General features: G+C 39.0%; 1 protein-coding gene across 8 annotated transcripts in view; it reads right to left on the reverse strand.

Moving 5' to 3' along the window:
• The window catches only part of NCKAP5 (NCK associated protein 5), a 395,107-nt gene that overhangs the window by 237,462 nt on the left and 136,544 nt on the right, over positions 1-21,101 (reverse strand). For all 8 annotated transcript variants that reach the window (XM_064661544.1, XM_064661543.1, XM_064661545.1 and 5 more), the window contains one exon: positions 10,150-10,223. In XM_064661544.1, coding sequence (XP_064517614.1) covers positions 10,150-10,223 — 74 coding nt within the window. The remainder of the gene's footprint in view (positions 1-10,149; positions 10,224-21,101) is intronic.

Consider the following 21,101-nt stretch of genomic DNA (forward strand, 5'->3'; position numbering starts at 1 on the left):
CAGCTGGCATGGACAGATGCAATAATTTTGGGGAATTTTTTAGTTTTCTTGGAGATACCAAACTACTGTTAAAGGGTCAGATACTTCCTATACTGACTTCTGATTCCCAAGTGGCATAATGTGTGTATGGAGGTGATGTACCGCTGCTCACTGTTGCATTTTGCAGCTCTTTCAAATGGGAGAGACCCGGAAAAGAACGGGCATGTTGATAGGTTGGAAGTGACTGATTTGCACAGAAATCAATAATGAAAAAATAACTGTGTAACCTTTAAGACAGTCTCTGCTTCACAGAGAAACTTCATACTTAAAAACCTGGGTGGATAGAAACCTCCAGAAATGCAGTTGTTAAGTTTTACTCACTTCTTTTCCTTTTATTAATAGTGATTTATTTGCTTACATAGGGCTAAAGCTGTGTATGGGTGATGTAATATTAGATTGTCAGATATTCCACCGAAAGGTTGCTGGCACTTAACACCGGTGGTGCTTCCAAAACCCTGTTAAACATGCGTAGGGTAGAAATCGCGTGAACTGACGTCATTTATAGAAACAGTTGCTCTTTCAGCCTGACACAGGGCACTGTTCAGTGAGACCTGAGGCAGCGCTGCCCTTTTGGGGACTTCCATTCAAATATGGGGCCGATTGCCTGCACGTCCGGGAAAACTGCCAGGCCAGGCTACCGCACAAAAAGCTGTGCAATATTAGCTGACAGGGACACTCATGGAGCGCCCTGTGCTGGCAGAAAAAGTCCATCACTTGAGGAGAGGTTCCAGAACAAACTGGTCCCCAATAACCATGTTGGAATTTCCCAGGACAGATAGGTAAGCAGGACTTACAGGGGGATGTGCAGTCTGGCTGCTGCCTTGTGCTGACATGTGTTACCGTCAGCTCCTGGTGATATTGAGTATGTTCAGCCTAAAAAGGATTTTATGAAAGTTCTCTGTGGATCTCAATGGAAGTTTACAATTCCTTCATGGGAATTCTGAGTATTTTTTGAATTGGCTGAATATGGGGTCAAGTGCTGCCACTTCACATTTCTACATTGCAGGACAGAAGTGAAAAGAAATCCTGACTGTCCCGGGGAGAAGGACAACATTTGGCCATTTTTTCAAACATTTATAACAGTGTTATTAGAGAAGAAGAGAAGAAGGATTGAGAGTGCTTACAACCTCTGATGCATGTTTCTGGACCAGTCTCTCCCAGGGCTCTGCAGGAAGAGAGGTACTTCCTTTGCATTTGATCTCTCTTCCTCAACTGGGAAGAGTGGAAGACCATAAAAATACAGGAAGCCTTGCAGGAATCACGCTGTATGTACTTGTTTCTCTCAGAAGGTCTTAGGAGGCTCACAACTTGCCTGGTAGAGGACTAGGAATGTAGCGGATTTATTCTAGCATTATCAGGAACTGAACTGGGAATAATTTGTGAGGTAGTTTCAAACATCCTTAGTACTGGGCAGTACAAGCACATGTCAATTCGGGCAGTACATGGAAGCAGATAGGCTTCTCCCTCTGCCATCTTTAAAGTTAAAGCAAGCTAAATATCCTGCAAACCTGGCATATCCTTACTGCTAAGCATTTGCTGGAGATCAATCTAGGTTTTCTATTTTTTGCTTATTTAAGTTATACTTTCTAGATTTTGCCTAGCTAATCAGGTGGTAATAAAACTAAAAGGCCTGCATTTTGCAAGCTTTTACTAATTTTTTAAAATCTCAGGGGAATATCTACATAAGCAAGAGATTGAAAATTCTGAGCTGTGCTGATTTAAGTAGGAAAAAAATATGCTCAAGTCTTTAATATGTGATAAATGCTGCCTTATATTTGAAACCTTGTCTCTAGTGGAATCCATTACAATAATGTTTATACAGGTTTATGCTATAAATGCACAATATTTTCCCTACAGCAGAATATGTTGGAACTTACTCCCGATTAAAAAAAAAAAAAAGTGAATGAGTGATATCACAAAATCTGGGTTGCTATATAAGAGTTGGACCCGATGATCCTAGTGGGTCCTTTCCAACTCAGAATATTGTGTGATTCTGTAACATAATTATGTCCTTTCATTAACAAGTGAAGCAATGGAAAATTTAATTTGTTAAAATAAAAATGGCTTCATATAGCAGGCAGAATTGACAGGAAGCACACCTTGAATCTCCTGCACCACGTGTGAACAGGAAGCCAGCCAAGTGCTACAGAATCAAGGGAAACTTTGAGAAAGCTGTGAAATACCTCCCCCAGCTCTTCTAGCCCGATTACAGTCAGCATTGGAGCTAGGCAGGAGGTGAGGTGAGCCTCCTGGGTAAGGCTAGCTACAGATTTAAAACCCACTTCTGCAAAAATACACCCCACTACATTTGGATCTTTAGGTGCCAAGCACACACAAAGCCTGGACAGAGGTGGTGACAGTCGCAGTAGAAAGCAGGAAGATGACAGTGGATGGATGGATCAGTGCAAGCTTAACACTAAATAGCAGGAAGAGGTGATGTCATAGCAATATTTTGGTTGCACAGGTGTCCTGCTTTCAACTCTAGCAATATTTTTCCTTTAACAGGCCCAGCCAGATGACACAGGATCTACATCCATGGTTTTCTCTATGTTAAAAACTGTTGCATCAGCACAGCAACATCAATGTACTTTAAAACAAACTGCCTTGAGAGAACAGGGCAGAGCCCTTCTCTCCTTCTTCCTGTCCCACTACCCATCCATTGATCATTTACTTCATACTGTGGAGTGACAAGGGCCAAGGACAGGAGTTGCAGAGGACACTTCCAAAGAAAGGTCTCCTCTTCTACACCTCATCATGCTGTGAACTGTAAACACAAGAAAACATTACTCCATCACAGAACATGGGATAAGATTGCCACTAATCATATTTTAAGCCTTAGAACCTTTTAAAGATTCAAGCAGTGATGCAGGAACTTCATCCCTTAGACTGGAGTGAACAGGCTGACCACACACAATTCCCATGCTGTGACATGAGAACACAGCAAAACTCTGGCTTACATACAGATCTCTTGTATAAACTCCATTACTTACTTTTCTCTATTAAAAAGGAATTACCTTATTTCTTGTTTCATCCTTGGGGCTGAGGAGATGAAAACCATTTCTCACTTTGTGTGGAACAAGAGGCCCTGTTCTCACTTGGGGTCTTAAAACTCTGGCTTTAATGTAATTTAGGGGGAAAAAAAAGGTTGACCATTACAGAATGAAATAGAAATGCTGAACTTGATTATTTAACTTCTCTTTCACGAGTTAAACTGATTCACAGGGAAAGGTGCTAACCCAACTCGCATGACTTCATGTACAGTTTCTCCCTGGCCTCTTCTACATCTGCCACCAGGACTGCCCTGTTTGTAGACTTCATTAGTGAAACCGATCGGTGAGGTACCATTTCTTAAAAATAACAAATTCATAAATTCTCCATTTCTTCTTCCATAAACCCACCACCCCATCTAAAACTGCATCTCACAGCCTGTGTCTGTGCACTGCTCATTTCTATAATGCATTTTGACATCCTGTGTTTATAAGAACCCAAATTCTCAGTTGTTGCCTTGATGTAAATCCATAGGTTTTCCTCTGCCAAATAGGAACCAGGCCTTTGTGTAAAGATACAGTTGGTCAGTTTTAGAGAAGACTTCGGAGAGATGTCACTGTTACTTGTACAAACTATTCTTTGCTCTGCGAATAATGCCAATAAAATAATTGGGATTATCTGAGGAGTGAAATATGATTCAATTTGGATAAGCATGGCTGTGCAAAGACATTAGTGGAAGAGTAAACAGCACCAAATAATAAAGAGAAGCTACAGACAGTTTCCATTTGGAAAAGTTTGATTTTTAAAAAAGGAGTAGATAATCAGAACACCATTTGGTAATTGCGTATTCATTTCTTGTAGATCATTACGTTGATCTGTTAATTGGCTTCATATCTGAGAACTGGGGAGTGTGATGTTTCAGATGAGCAGGTGCCCCAAGGTTTCCCCACATGGCCAGACTTTGGGGTCAGCCCGTGTTGCCCCACGCAGGGATGCAGCAGTTGTGCAGCGCGTCCATGGCGTGCCTGGTGCTGCTACCTGAGCTTCCCTGCACCGCAGGGGACACAGACAAAAAACCTGCCACTTACACTTAGCTGCAGATAAAATCACCTCAAAGCATATTTTTTTTCCCCTAACCCTAAATAGCTACTACAGTAATATGTATATCTGCATACACAGAAGAATTTGTTCTTATAAAAAAATCTAAACCAAACGCGGAACCATGCCGGGATTATACATTTCGTTTCCCAGCATACAAATGAGGATCTAATTTATCTGGGCTGTTCATGCATTTTGCTTTTAACAAACACCCATATGCCAAATAGACCTTCCACATACTTCCCTGCTGGAGTTTTTTTTCCTTTCAACTTGGTAGGGAACATTTGTGATCCTTATTCTACCAAATATATCTAAAGAATATATTTTGCTCAAGGCCTTCCATTTTATAATTTAAGAGAAACAAATCAATTCATGGCTCCAGCAGTCTTGCTATTATGACAAGCATGCATCTGTGCAAAAATATCCCAATCCCTAATTAATTACAGAATGTTATTAAGATTTAAAAATTTAACATTGGTTAATTTATTTAATTTTATAAACACAGCCATATGAAGTTACTTTTTAAGGACCACTTTTCCATCTTTTGCTTGCAATTTTACAATCTGGGTAGTTTAGCACAGATACAGAGTTATTTGCTTGTATCAAGACTGTTTTCTGTTCAGACGGTTCCCAGTCCTTTATGTAATGACTTTAATAACTAAGGCTTGACTCTTCACTCCTGACTCATGCAGCACTGATGGGCAGTGTAATGGGAGTTTTTTCCAATTAAAGGAAACAGGCTGAGAGTCATGTTCTCTAAAATTAATACTTGCTATGAATGTATAATGCCAAAGTCATTTTAGGTCATATTTCTCATATACCACAGCACATTGAGTTGAGCTTAATTTTAAGTCAGCTTAGTAAATACTCCACAAAAACATGCCCTGTCAGAGTTAAAGTGACTCACTGTGGAAAGAGATTTACTTACTGACCAGGTAAAGAGCTGCACATAAAATTACTATCAACTTTACTCAGATGAGGACAATTATTTTATATGACTAATTAGTGGAGTTAATAAAAAATTTGAACAGGTGTAAACTTCTGTGAGGCATCTATATTTGTCTGAAAGACAGTGATCAGTCTTGATTTGAACATTGAGATAAATTATACTCAAATATGCACTGCTTCTGCTGCAACAGCAACAAGTGGTCTAGCAGCTATCCAGCCTTTTCCCTTGGTTACATGTTCAATATTTATAGTGGACTTATTTAGTCCATCAGGTTCATTTGTAATCTTTAAACTATCCTCTCTTAGTTTTCTATGATCCTATTAAAAATACAATTTATAAGGCAAACAGTAAAAACTTTGCTTTTCTCTACATTTGTTAGTCAATCTAACCAAGTTTAGTCCTGAAGAAGTATCTTTAGCAACCGTGCTGCAAGATGGGCATTGTACCGGGGAGCCAAGGGAAGTGAGCAGTTCTCATTCACAGATAGTACAATGGTAGTGCTTTTTGTGGCCTGGAACTACATCTGCACTGCTCACTGAACCATCCACATTTACACTCATCTAAAGAAAAGCACATTTGGCCAAAAATCAGATACATTTTTAATTGGTATCTTCATGCGCATATTTAAACACTAATCCTTGGTAGAAATGCTCATCTGAAGCAGCACTATGAGCTCTGTTACAGGAGTTGGTAGCCTTATATGATTTTTATCTACATTTTTTGTGGTTTTTCACACCTAAAGTCACAAATTAGAAGCCTCAGCTTTAGAGAGGCATATATGATGTTACAATGTTAGTTGGAAGCATCTGAATACCTGCGGTGACTGAGTGACCCCTAATTGCCAAACTCACCTCTGCTCTTCCTCAGTCAGCCCCAGCTACAAATACTAAGGAAACTAAAAAAAAATACATCAATGTTTTCATGGATTTTACAAATTTACCATATATATCCAGCAGTGCTGTGGAGATGTAGGGGAAAAAAAACCACAACAAAACACCACCCCAGCAAAACAAAACACTGACAAAGAGATGAGAGACAGGGGTTAGTGGCTAATAGCACAGAAACACCTTTTTCCTGGCTTTATCCATTACCAAGATGATGTGACTAGACAGGTGGATCAAGAAGCAAAGTAGAAGGAAGCTTCATGCTCTTACCACACCTGACCATACCACACCAATCTCTGTCCACTGATCTTAGACTACAACAACAATTTTGGGACATTATTAATTTCAAATGCAGTCTATTACTCACATTAGCATCATAGGCCAGAGGCAACTTTTGTTATGAGAAACTTCAAGACTGGGTTAAAATGAGGTTTTGGCCCCAAGACCTGGCTGCTTAGACCTTAATTCCCCTTGGGTCAAGTAACTAAGCCCCTGGCAAGAAAAAGATACTTGTGCAGAGCATGACCTTATTTAGCTGGGGTAGCATTTGTTTTTTTCTCAGCCTTCATTACTGTAATATCGTACATAGGGTTTTTCATTTGTTTGCCATGCAACTTATTCCCTTAAGATTAGTCTTTTTCTAGTCAAGCAGTTTAAAGCTAATCACAGTTGTTATTTTAATCTGTGCTCACCATTAAGAATTCTTGCAAAGCTATTTTGTTTGTTAGCAATTACGGTCTCCCAATGGAAGTTCATGATTACAGCAAAAGCAACCTGTTTAATACTTGGCACCTCTTTAGTACACAGGCATTAAAAACAGGAGAACAGAAGCATGCTAATACTGCTGATGAAAGCAGAGCAAATTACATACTCCTTTGAAAACACAGCACTGGAGAAATGCCATGCAGTTCTCATGTACATTTCTGCTCCCTCCCCTCTGTGTTTTACATTACTGTAATAAGGTAAGAAAGTGCTGTTGAGCCTTCATTCATTTATTATATGATGGTCATGTCTGAAATGTAACATATCCTCATGTTTTCACCAAGGCAGCATTTATTAGTAGCACTACTAATAAAATTCCCTGGAAAGGTCTTAAGACCAGGGTCTGACCCCTGCATGTAGCTCAAACTGCTACATCAGGCAAGCATCCTATGCTGAAATATGACTTCTTTCTTCTGTCAAGAGGCTTAGTAATTGCTGCCACTGATCTATGCATCAAGACTTAAAAATTATTATCTACTGTCAAGGTCAATTAGCAAAGATCACAAGAACAAATTTTTGCTTTTCATGTTGATTGTCCATGTGATCTACCATAAAAATTATACATATTAATACCCATTAGCTGAGTTCAAACATTAAATGGGTGTGTAAGAAAGAACACTGCAAGGGGATCCCTCACCCCTGACCCAATTCTGTCCTGTTTAAAGTTATTTCCAGATGAGATAGGGCAGAGAAATCTAAAATAATCTTTTTTTTTTTTCAAACTGATACATGGGGATACACAGCCACTATTGTGCATCACTTCCAGTGATAAATGTTGCTGATTTACACCGATAGGTCAAATTTGTCTCACACTGGATAAATGTATGTTGTTTAAACATGAGAAAGGGGGAACCACTGACGAGTCAAATATGCCATCATTTTCATCATTCTTCATGTGAAAATCACTACTGTGAAATGTTCAGTATAAGAAAAGCTATGTTAATGAAGTCTGCATCTTCACAAACTAGTGAGATGCCTTCACTCATTGTCAAGGTTTTAAGGACGAAACGTCTGAAGCTGGGCTAGAGGTCTGTTTTAGTAGAAAGCTATAAAACCTGACCTAACCATAGTCAGTTCTCCTGGGACAGCAATTACAGCAATAAATGTTTCACAGCAGATGCTAATGCCGTGTATAAACAGCCATCCCCTAAAACGAAAAGAAATTTTGGCCCCCACATGTCTTTTTGGGTCCCATTGTACTTGTGGAAATGTAAGGGAAATGTAAAATTGATATGCACACCATGACATCGGCTTTAGTCTTCTCTGTCTTAGCCTGGCCCCTATAAATCTGTCCCGGCTGTAAGTAATGCTGAAGGAGCTAAACGGTCACAATTTGTGTCTGTCGTTTTTATGAGCTCGCCTGGAGTAAAGTGGGGGTTATTGGTCAATGTCAGGTTCAGCACCCAGTGACCCACTGGGTTAAAATCATGGTAGTCACAAATCAAGAGCATAATGAAGTCTGAGAAGACGGCTATGCTGATTTATTAGGACATCTGTCTGGCTATAGACAGCCGAGCACTGCCCCTGTGTAGTGCCAGCTATTAGCATAATCCTTGCCATGAAACTTCTTAGAGATTTAAAAGAGAGAAATAAAGTGTTCAAAGCGGACCGGCAAAACCAGAAGGGTTTTTCTTGTAATGCTCATTACAGGTCTTAACTTTTTGTGCCAACACCCCACAAAAAGAATGAAAATAAATTAATATTAAAAATAGATTACTGCTTTGAGTTTTCCAAAACCACTGAATTTTCAGAACACATCTGAATGTGTTCATAATAAAGTGAAGTCACTACCCCTGCTACTTTTCAAAGACTTTTTAATGTTTTAAATTTTTATTATTCATTTATATTTAACCCAGTGGTGTCATCTGCATATAATGTTATCACCTTCATTTTTACAAAACTAGTCTCTGTAATCTTAAATGAAAACTTGGGGGGTTTTGTGCCAATTACTTTGACTACTTTTTAAAAAAAAGGTAGGAATTAAGCACAAACTTTCTGAGTTTCACGTATAAATGAGACTTAGTCCATATTATAATGCTGTATGCTGTAAATGCCATAATGCTACTTTATTTCACATAGGTCAAGAGGTTTGTGAGGTGCATATCAACTAGTATTGGCATGTGCAAAGTTAAGATTTTTTTGTACATGAGAGGCATTCAGCTGAAAAATCAAACAGACCATTATTTCTCCCTTGATCAAAACTAAGGTGAAATAGGCTTCAGTATGAAGATTAAATTATTCCCCAAAGATTACTTTATATTTGACTATGTATTTAAAAAGATTGTCACTGCTCATATGTTCTTTAGAAAAAAATAAGTTAAATATTGCATTTGAAAAAAACTGCTGTGAATGTTGAAAGTGTTTCATCACTGGTATTATTCCATTTCTGCTGTATTAAATGTTGACTTAGGTAGGAGTTAAGCTCATAACTAGAAAAAACATGAGAGAGTGAGTAGTTAATAAATAGGTGCTAAATACTTCAAAATACGAGGTACAAGCAAACACTGCCGTTGTGCAGAGCTTTTTAGACCAGCTATGATAATGACAATTCTATACAAATAGTAAGTCTGGAAGAATTAATTCAAAAATTATCAAGATATAATTAACTCATTAAGGCTGTGAGACTTCTGAGGCTCCTGAAGATTAGGTAATTTCTTTGTTAGCTTTTATCAATAAAATTCCCGTTGTAAAGAGGAAACTACATCTGGAATGAAGGGAGGACCCTTTTGCAAGAGCTGAGGACCTCCATCTGTGAGTAGATGACAAGTACAAAACCAGAGGAGCGCACAGAGGTTTTAAGGTCTTACAACCAACTTACAGAGGGTCGCAGAGTTAGAGATCTTCAGAAGTGCTTGTGAAGTTATTTGCTGTAGGCAGCATGGAAAAACACACTAGCATGTGAGTTTGCTTGAACCTGAGTGCCCTCTGCTTTGCTTGAACCAGAGAGAACTCTGCGCAACGTGAACAGAGAAGAAATAGAAAATGTGGACTATCAAGAGCACTGCAAAATTGTAAACCTGTGTTTATTTTAGTTTCAAGACTCCCAGTTGCTCATGCTGCTGTGCTGACGTTTGGGCTGTAGTTTGTGTGTCATTCAGTGAAAACACTTATATTCAAGAATATAAGACAATTTATTAAATTCAGTCCATTTAAAAGAATCTGAAGTAGAGTTAGCATCCATTGCTTAGAAACTTTAACATGAAGAAACCTGTGCATGTATGTAACTGCCCTGATTATCAAAGGCAAGATTCAACTTGTGTGTGATGCCCTACTTATTTCATTAAATAAGATTTGCTAGTCTGCAAGGAATTAAAAAATGGAGAAGCTGAATACCCAATCATTTATTTTAACTCAAAAATGAAAACTATGAAATGCAGTATTTTTTCCAAAATAGCAACATAAATAAATGTGTGTGTGCATAGTACTTGCCTCCATAAATTCCAGCGTTGTTCTTCCAGCTGAGTCACTAAATGCTCTATGTATTTGTTGGAGTCCATATATTCCTAAATGAAAAATTATTAAAAGGTTAGCTTTTCAACATCAAAAATAAAATGAGTCAGTTTGTGGAGTCCACTTTCATTTTGCTCCCTAAGTTATCCCAAGTACATAGAAATCACAGTGATGTAAAAATCTAGATTAAAGCCACTTTGGGATTCATACCATGCACTTTTCAGAGATTATTTGAGTGGAAGACAAAGGGAGCTGAGGATACACAAGCAGCACAAATGAATTAGTGAACATGTAACTATGTATCCCAATGTAATCTAAGCCCAGAATAATCTTTCCTGAATCCAGACTGAAAAATAACTTCTTAGCAGCGCAGTCACTGTTTCAGTGCACATTTTGTTTACTTTAGACATAAATCAAAGTGAACTGAATATTTGACTCAAATATTTATTTTGTGGACAGTATGAAAAATATTATAGCATGTACCCTATTTGAAAATGAAGCTATAATTCAGCTCCAATATAATTTTCCAGTTCCACTTTTGCAGATGCTATAACTTGCGATATAAGCTATATGAAAGCCCCGTACTTATGTCTAGATAAATTTTTGATAAATAATCTCGATCAGATGAACAGTTTGGATTTTTTTCTTATTGAAACCTGTTCTTTAAATTCGATGCAAAGAGATGATGTTTATTCTCAGCAGAGAAATCTATCAGTAATAGAAATATACCACTTCATTTCCAGGAGGAAGGGAACATCAGTGTTATTTATATCAAATATTTCAGAATGAACCCACAGAATAACATGATATGATATGATATATTTGTATGACAGCAGTACCAACACAGCCACATTACTATTATTCTGAAAGCCTATCAGTAATAATATAACTCTCCTGAAATATCTCAGCAAAGCAAAATTATGTCTCAAGCCTCATACTTCAGGAAATAACAAGTTTTGGAGTACTATATAGAAAAGAATCCATCTTCACTTTCTGGAGAAAGAAACTCCATTTTTATAGCTCCACTATTTTACCTTCAGACTCATCACAAAACCACTTTGTGGAGTTCTTGTTTGTGTTAGTAGTTGTTTCTTTACTATTACTATTTGTTTTGTGTAAAAATAGGGATTTTTGTTGCAGAGTATTTGGTTCTTCTGAGCCATTTACCTTCACGACCAGGAATATGAGACAGCCACCACAGGGACACTACTTCATCATGTCTTCTCAAGGTAAAGATAAATGTTAGCTGATTGTAATGACCATAATATTTTAAAAAATATACATTTTTATTTTTCAGGACTGGAATTGTTCCAAGTTTTTATTCCAAGTAATTATTTTATTGTTCTGTTTGAGAGAATTAGTGAGTGACTGAGAGAGCAAGAGAGAGAGAGAAAGGTTCCTCAAAGGTTATCATGACACAAAGCATCTCATCTGTCCCTGGCACAGATGAGTTCAACGATGCTTCTGAGGAGCCTGTGGAAATGCATCTCAGTCATATCCTTGAAAAGCTTTGGTTATTGTGAAAATTTCCATTAAACTCTGAGGCTGCCCGAAGCTTAAATTTTATTCTAATTGCTCTAAATAGAAGTATCTTGTAGATGTTTCTTTCAGAAAACATTAAATAATGTAAATCCCAAGAAACACCATCAACTTCAGTGGCAATTAGCAGCAAGCTTCTTCTAAGCTAATATAAGTAAAGTCATTCTGCAATATTAGAGTTCACAAAAATATACTGTACAAATAAATAATGATGATTAGTTGCAGTATCAAGTTCTTTAAAACAAGTTGCCTTTTTTAGTTAATTTTTTTACTACAATGAATCTGGCATAAATTAGTATTAATACCTTTACATCTTTTTAATGTAATATTAAACAATATTCCTGATTTATTCATCAGTGCACTTTGCCCTACAGGCAAAGATAGGATCAGCAGTTTTATTCTGCATAATTCTACCACAATAATGTAAAAAACTCATTCTGAAGCAATTTTCTCAAAAATGTTGTCTAGAAATAAAGACAATGGGGGAAAAGGAAGCAATATGTTTATTTTGTATGACTGCTGCTTTAATGTTGAATTTTTCCTGTGGCAAATCAGAAATATTATTCTGTTGCTCTTTGAAAACCTGCAACTCAGGAGTATGTGATCTGCCAGTGTGAAAAAGTGATGTAAAAAAATCAACCATGATTTGATCAGAAGATCGTGGTTAGCAGTACCTCCTTTCTTCTGGCACACTCATGTGCCAGCTGTGTCTGAAACAGGCCATCTGCTTCAGACATCTCTGATCCTAAGACCAGGTTTTTGCTCTTTTCTGTTATCATCTCTCCCAAAAGGCCAAATTCTGCAATCCCTGGATCAGTACCCAGTGTCATCATTTTCTCAATGTGAAGCAAATAGCAAACAGTCACTTGAGATTTACAGCAACTTTTTGATTTAGAATAACCTGGCACATTCAGTGATAGCAGAAAATGTGAGTAAACCCCCAAAGTAATCACACTTGTTTATGGTTGGATTCAATGACCTTGAAGGTCTTTTCCTGCCTATATGATTCTATGACTCTGTTTTCACAAAGACAATTCACACAATTCAGTAAAGTACCAACATTTCACAGTAACCAATAGATCACATTGAGAGGGGTAATATAAGTATTTTATGTCTTCCTTGGAGCAATGTCACACAAATGCTTGCACCATGTAGGCTTTGAGTGGCATGGCTAATTGTGGAGTCTGAAAAATTACATGGACCGTCATTTTCTGATGTGAGCATATGACTCCAGGAGTTTGCAATAGTGGAAGGAGGATCCAAGTGACCCACAGATACATGAGAAAAGTACCTTTTCCTTATCAAAACAGACACAAGATACAAGAACTGAGTAAGGATAAGAATCACTGAGGTAGACACAACTGGTGCTTATAGTAAACACTATTAAGACAAATCAATCAAATAGAAGAGAAAGGCCGTGAAAGCACAGAAGCCCCAGGGTTTCAAAAGGGGGTTACAATTCTGCCTGTTAACCCTAGAAGGCTGGACACTGAGCACCTGCAAAGCTGGAGGGAGTAAGGCTGTGTAAGGCCAAGTCAACATTTCCAAAATGATGCAGCATTTTTAATCTGAAGTTGGAGACTTCGAATTAGAGTATTTTTATACATTTGATGACATTACATAGCAATTGTGCTGGTTGTAGAATTGCCATCCATGCTGTTATTCACAATTGGACCAGACCTTGGCAGCCTGTGCTGTGCTGGCTCTGCTTTGAGTCCCACTCCAACCTCCAGTAGTTCCTCCCAGCTTGCAGGATTACTGAGTTCGTGATGCAAAAAAAAATAAAAAATCCTTTTCAGCATAATGAGTGAAACCTACCCCTTTTCTTCTCAGTTACTTTGCTTCCAGACAGGAGAATTTCACTCCTTCCTCTATCCTGTGATGGCATATAACTCCACTGTTTTGAGGAAAAAGCCTTCTGTAATACATTTAAATGCAGTAGAAAATTTTTCTAACAGCTGCATGTATTCTGGCATGCAGAAGGAGTTGGTATGCAAATGTCACATACCAGCTCATCTAATTTAGAGAGCATTAGAGAATTGCTTTACCCAAATTATCACTGGTTTGAGCTGAAGCACAAGCCTACAAATACACCTAAATATGTTTTCTGACAGAACTAAATATCTCGTTTTGCAATACTTAATTGTTTTGCTAATTTTTTTATTTTTCTTTTCTTTGTTAACTGGACAGCTGTCAGGAAAAAACAAGGAAGAGAAAGGAAATGAAGTGCCTCCACTGAGGCCCAGGATCCACTGCTCAGTATTTTGGTTGGTTACATGGGTATTTGTTCTGGCATATCCATATTGTTGTGCTGGGCAGGGTATCAGAAATTATACAGCCCACAGAACATTTTCCCATCCATTGTTACCGAGCAAACACTTAGACTTGCAGCTTAGAGCAACCTTAGGCTTGCAGCTCAGGAGTCCCTTGCTGGAAACTGGAGGTGATAAATTCAAGCTAAAGAAATAGCTCGTAGTCTCTGCCTGTCTTAAGGAACTTGCACAGCTTGGTATCAAAGAGAGTTTAATGAGCTTAGCGATATGTGAAAAGGATTAAGGATACCAGCAAATCACTTGATTACGTACTTAATTCAATAGGGCTACTCACGTGCTGGAAGCGACCACGTGGACCACGTGCTTCGGTGCTGTGCTGGGCAGGGGGCATGGGGAGGTGGGCAGGATGGAGTGGGACTGGGTCAGCCTGCAGCAGGGACACCCCAGCTCCCCTTAACCCACACACCTCATCCAAGTATGCAGGGACATGGCAGCTGCCCTGCCTGCCTCTGCTCTCCCTGTCCCGAACAAGCCCTCAAGCTTCCATCCAGCCCTGAGTGCGTGGCTAGGATGCCTGAGCTGTGCAGAAAACAGGAAAACTGGGACATAGACTAGGCAGACCAGTTTTGAATCAGGGCTGGGAAGAAAATGTTCTATTCAGCCCTGCAGAGCCTGAAGCATCCCATTCCTCTCTGGCACATCTGACTCCGCTCCCAGTTAGGTTGGAATGGACACTGCCCAGGCAGCCCTAACACACTGTTCCACAACACTACCCCTTATTCCCTTAATATTTGTATGTGGACCAGACAGGAAACCACCAGCATGGATTCAGGCTCTTGTGCTTCACAGAGGAAGACATTGGGCACTGGGGAGTAGAGAAAAACACCAAACGAACAACCTGACAAGCACACAGACAAGTTCCCCCGAGTGTCTGCAGCCGTCCAGCCCTGGAGACCAGGAACTCCACGGAGAGCCCAAAATCATCTGTTACAGTTCAGAAAGTTGCATTTTCACAGGGAATGGTTATTAGAAATCAAACAACAACAAAGCTGTCTGCAGTCAAACAGCAGACTGTTGCAATTAGGAAATGATGTTAACAAAGCAACAAAGAGGATATATAAGCTGTTACATTAAGTGCGGAGACACAAGTCATTTTCGAAGGATCTTGGAAGAGTGCCCTGGGGTAAAGCTTTAGATCTAGGGAAAGTGACTTCAGAGACTATTATAACTTCTGTAAAATATTTATTTTTGTTTTCATCCTGCTGCATAAACCTCTGATAGAAAATATTCTTTTCCAGCAGCCTAAGAGGACATATATATATATTTATATAAATGTATTCTTGTCTGGACTGTTTTTCACGTATGAAACAAATATAATTGAGATTTGAGTGAGCTATCTGCTGCACACTAAAAATGAATCAGGTACAAAAAAGGATAAAACCTCTTTGGATTAATATTTCTGTCACTCTCTTCAATACCACACCTGGCTAGACTGCTCACCTTTGGTCTTAAATAGCAATGAAAGTAAAACTGTGTGGCTTAGGAAAAGATGATCTCTAAAAACTGCTATTATTTCTGATTTATTCTTTTTCTACCTGATTTCAACATGTTATTTTAATTGCCAGTTTTATTAATAACTGACATTGAGAGCCTCTGCAGTGGAGCAGAAGGCTGACAAGAGCCCTCATGCACATTACATCATTACGGTAAGAACAGTAATGATTATTTTAATAAATATGTTGAGCAAATTTCTTAATTGTTCAGCGTCACTTAAGCCTCAGTGAACAGTTCATATTGCATCTCAGCTGCAGTGATCAAAACTGATTTACCAACTCATCTGAAGCCAGTTGTTTTTGTAAAAAATCAGCTGGGTTTTCCTCCTGCTGCTGCCTGGCTTCCGCTTTGCACTCTATTAACAGGCACGATCCAGAGACGGCAGCAGAGTTTAATAAAGCCTGAAATAGCACAAGCTCGTTAACTGATGGACAGATTCTGCACCCTGTGCTCTCTGAATACAGGGATGCAGGGATAGTTCTCAAAGGAATGCTATCCAGATCTGCAGAACCCCGCTGCATTTGAGCTTATGCCAGTTTGTCCCTAAAAAAAGTTCAGGCTCGGGTGTAAAACGTGGGTACTCTGGTACTCAGTGATACCTGATGGTGAGAGAGAATGCTATAGTTTTATGCTATTTTCCATTTATGCTATATTTCCATAAAACAATCTGTTTTCCAGTCAGACATTTTCGACCAGCAAATCTCATGGCTCAGGCATGCATGTGCAGGAGAACTGTAAGGACCACTATTCTGCAAGGGCTCTTCCCTGCCTTAGTAGACAAGGAGGTTCTTTGGCAAGAATCATCACCACCACCATTCAGATTTCCAGATGTTTGGCTGGTTTGGGTAGTTATAAATAGATTTTTTTGTACAAATGCCTTTTACTCCAAAACTTTAGCATTCCTGGAGCCTGAAAGTATCTATGGGCCATGGGAGGTTTGTAATTTCTACTAAATACTGGGCAAATTATTCTGTTTGGCTGTGTAAGGAAAGGAAACTGGATATTTTGTCCAACAGGCAAATCCATGCCATTTTTAACTGATTTTCTTTCCCCAAAAGAAGTATAAATCAGTAAAAGCAAATACAAATATGGAATTTATTAGAATCGTCTTGAAATAGAAAAGGATGATATCATAGCAATAAAGTTTGCATTTATTAGTCATCCTCTAAATCATTGAGCTTTTAATACACATTAACAGCTTCTTTGAGCAATAGGTGGGAGGAAATGTCCCCTACAGCATCGACAGGTGGATGTCAATGATTTATATTTGGGGCCAAAACAGCCTCCATAAAGGCCAAGTCTCCATGGATACCCATCTGTCCTGAGTGTCACTCACTGTGAATGAGGTTCAGGTGGCTTGTTAGGGCCTGATCCTGGGGGACAGGTAGGGATTAAGAACCATAGCAAATGGAGATGACAGTGTAGAGTATGGGTTGTGCTCACCTGTGCTAGTCCCAGAGGAAGGAAAAGCACCAAGAACTCTTTGAGCTTCTAAACTACCAAAAAGTCACAAAGCAACATTGGAACAGCCTAAGATTTCAGCAGGAAATTGGAAAAACCTGCCTTTTTGCCAGGAATATGGACAAGTGGTTGTATCAGAGCACCCTGATGGTGTCTCCTGTACAGGCTTGGGGCTGCTCTCCCATTTACCTCAGCCTATGGAAAGTTCTTGTCCTCAGTGAGTATAAAACCTCTTTATATAGTGAAATAGAAAACTAACAAAGTGGAGCTTAGCATAGTGGTACATGTGAGAGTTCCTGGTTGTTAAAAGTTATTGATGACCGTGTGTAAGTTAAGGGGGTGTCAGAGTGGCACAAAAGTTTATAGCCCGGCAATTCCACAAATGAAAAGGTGACTGTTATTTAGGGCAACAGGAATTTGCTATAGCTAAAACAGGCATTCAGAGTTAAAAAACAACCACAAAAAAGAGTGCAAGAAGATGTGCAGATTTTATGAGTTTGCTGCTACACAGTGTGTATATTTACATGAAATAATTAGCTGTAGTCTTGTTTATGTCAAATCCAATTTACATTAATAAACTTCACCCAGCAAAGACACCAACGTTGTATGAAAATGCCCAGAAATGTTAGCAGCCGTAATAATGCAGAGTAAACACCAGAGCATTTAATTAATCAGTTTTTGACATTAACAAGTAATTACAATTTCTGAATCATTTCTGTGATTTTTTTTGTGAATATAAATTAACCACAACACATGGAAGAACTGCTGATAGGAGGCATCTGACTTACGTAGACATATGGCACTTGCATGTGACTTCCACTGTCTAAAGAAGACAGGGAGTTATAACAAGGATAGAAAAACATTCCTTGAATCTATTGTAGAGTTGTGGAAATTGAATTCTAAGGTTATTAGAGATATTTGGGATTCACAGATAAAGACGCTTCATTCTCGGACTGCATCAGACTTTTTAACTCACTTGGAATAACCACTGTCATCCATCCAACAACAAATACCTCGGGATCTGAAGTTTTCTCTACCATTTTCTTTAATTGCTTTGTTATCACTTGTCCTCACATTTATTCTGGCAGCTTCTGATGAGGAACAATGTACATACACACAAATCAAGCCTATTTCCATATGGGTTTATTTCTCCTTAAAAACAATCTAAATAAAGAAGCAGTAGATGCTCATTAGTTCAATCAGTAAAATTCCATAGTAAAAACTATAAAATATACACTATATATCATAGAATCATTAAATGGCCTGCTTTGGAAGGAACCTTGAAGACCATCCAGTTCCAAAACCTTCTGCCACGGACAGGAACACTTTTCACTAGACCAGGTTGCTCAGCTCCATCCAACCTGTCCTTTAACACTTGTGGGGGCGGGGCATCCACAACTTCTCTGGGTTCACTTATTCCAGTACCTCCTAATATCTAATCTCAACCTACTCTCAGTTTGAATCCCTTCTCCCTCGTCCTGTCACTACATGCTCTAGTCCACCTCCCTCTTTCTTGTAAGCTCCCTTCACATACATAAAATATATAAATAAAAGTTTAAAAGTCCAACACAACACTGTAGGCATATCAATCTGATGATCCCAAAATATGTCCACCCATCAGCGGACAAAACAAGATGAGAAAAAGTTCTGAGGATTTCCAGCTTCTGATTCCTGCTCTAAGGACAAGGGTAACCTGGGGTTTAGCAAAATCTGAATTACCAACCCTTTAGTGTCTGCATTGATGGAAAACAGGGAATCTGGAGATGAGCAGAGAGAAGGTGATGTACTGCACCGGAGGCTGGAACCTCTTTCCCAGATAGGTTTTGCTTCCTTTCTCCTACCACCGCCTTTTGCCCACCTGCCACACTCTGGTCTAGCCACAAACGTTTTCACACTGAGGAGAAAACTTCTTATAGCACATTTTGAAAATTAATCTCTATATCAATGACCCTGTTTGCAACGTCTCACCGATGCATAGAATTATACAATCATAGAATCGACCAGATTAGAAAAGACCTCCAAGATCATCAAGTCATATATATAGTCAAGAAAAATTTATCTCCAAGTTAATAAGGTAGCATTGCTCAGGAAACCTCAGAAGCTGCTTTCAGTATTCCACCTCTTCCTGGTACACAGAATTTAGTGGAACTACTTACATCCATCCATCTCCTCTGCGTGATACGTAAACATAAATACATGGAAAAATGATGGAACATGCAAATAAATATGCTTCTAAATATCCCCCGTTCATTGGTTCGCTTTTTCACTCTGTGTTTGTACAGAAAAAAAAAAGAAATTAATCAGAAGCTAACACACAAATAAACCTCTGCATTTTCATAGTTTATTACAAACAAAGCAGGAGGTATGCTCACAGGAAGCTCTGTCAGCTTGTGGTCTGCCTGAAGCAAAATATTGTCACTGTCACTACCAGGGCTTGCAGCGGGTTCAACACTGGGTATTGACTGATTGCAGTAGGCAAAGGAGCCTAAGGCATGAATCAGTTGTAAACTGTTGCGTGAATCACTCTTTTTCTTCAACCAAAATTCCAACTAATTTCCATGAGATAACCAAGAAAATAAAAACATTCATAAATGCAGCAGGACTGGCCCTGCTTGAAGGTATTTGAAGGTAGGCAAATAATAGAAAAAAAAAGGCACTACCACATTCAATATATTTTCTTGTAGGTAACCATTCAATTCAATACGGGAGGAAGCTGACCTTCCTGAAGAGTTTTGCAAAGCAGGTTTCCCATGAGGAGCTCTGATCCCAAGTGCTGCAGCTCTCTGACAGCCACTGACGGTCGCCGCTTATAAGATGAGCTCCCAGTCCCTGCACACAATGGAACCCGACTTTCTGGGTTGGGGGATTAGTCATAAGAAGTTTGGCATTTCCTAAGTGGTGTGTAGGCCAGACAGCATCATGTGATACTGGTTGGAGATAAACTTTTAGCGTATAGTGTAGGGATTTAGTGAAAGTGGATTTAGTGGAAGGAAAATGTTTCGCTGTAATGGTAATCTGTAAGCAGAGAGTTCAGTAAAGTCCCAGAAAGGAAATAAGAACTGGAACATTTGTGTCAGCAAACAGCATACACTTATGTTGTGTAGGCCTGTTAAACACTTAAGCCAAAGCAGTGCCTGTAGTTACAATCACTAATTCCCAATAAATTCTGAGTGGAACAGAAAGCACAAAAGCACTGCAAGGACAATTTCTTTCCGGGTTGCAACTCCAACCCCATTATCCTCACTAATGCTATAAACATTTCCAGCCATAGATACCAGTCTGGGATAGTGGCAATTCCAAAGACTGGAACATACATGGACCAAATGGGAGACGCCCAATGGCACCATGGGGCATTGGCTCAGGCACAGTTCCTGGGGATTTTTATTTGAGCACAACTCTCCACTCCTCCAGTTTGCCTCAGTTACAGACACGTTTCAAGTGGCCATGCAGCAGCCTCTGTGTCCCTCTGAAAGCCGGAGAGAGCTGTGCACTAGGCAAGGAGGTGAGGATAAAAGGTTCCTGTGATGGAAATCTGACAGTTAGAGACATGTTCCCAGAGCAGCTGTGAGGCACAGAGAAGGGATCTTGTGGGACAGCCTTTACTGACCTGCCGTCAGAACTGGAGCAGGAAGATGATGTACTTGGGTGAATATGGATGCCAACTGTTGAGTTTAATGTGTAGGAGTAACAGCCTAACAGAAAGACTTCCATAAAATAGAAATTGGAAGCTTCTCCTCTTCACTTAAGTTGCAGAGAAAAACTCCCTCTTCGATTCCTATATATAACAATTGTATTAATAATCATTATTATCTTATGCTTTTATAAGTGATCTGGCACGCTATTAATGGTTTGTCTCCTGAAAACTTGTGACTTCAGCATGCCATGTATGGTAGCTGCTAAACAAATATAATGACACTGCTCCATTTAACGAGAATCTATTTCCTTTTCATACAAATTAAAGTGAACCTTTAATTTCATTCAGCATCATAGAATTCACAGGTACGATGAAGTATCACTGAAATCAAAGCTGTAATTTAGCTCCTGGTTAACACTAACATTTCTGCAGTTAAATATTGCAGCACTGAATTGCAGATCCATCTCAAA

This window comes from Pseudopipra pipra, chromosome 7, assembly GCF_036250125.1.
Source record: "Pseudopipra pipra isolate bDixPip1 chromosome 7, bDixPip1.hap1, whole genome shotgun sequence".
NCBI classification, from domain to species: domain Eukaryota; kingdom Metazoa; phylum Chordata; class Aves; order Passeriformes; family Pipridae; genus Pseudopipra; species Pseudopipra pipra.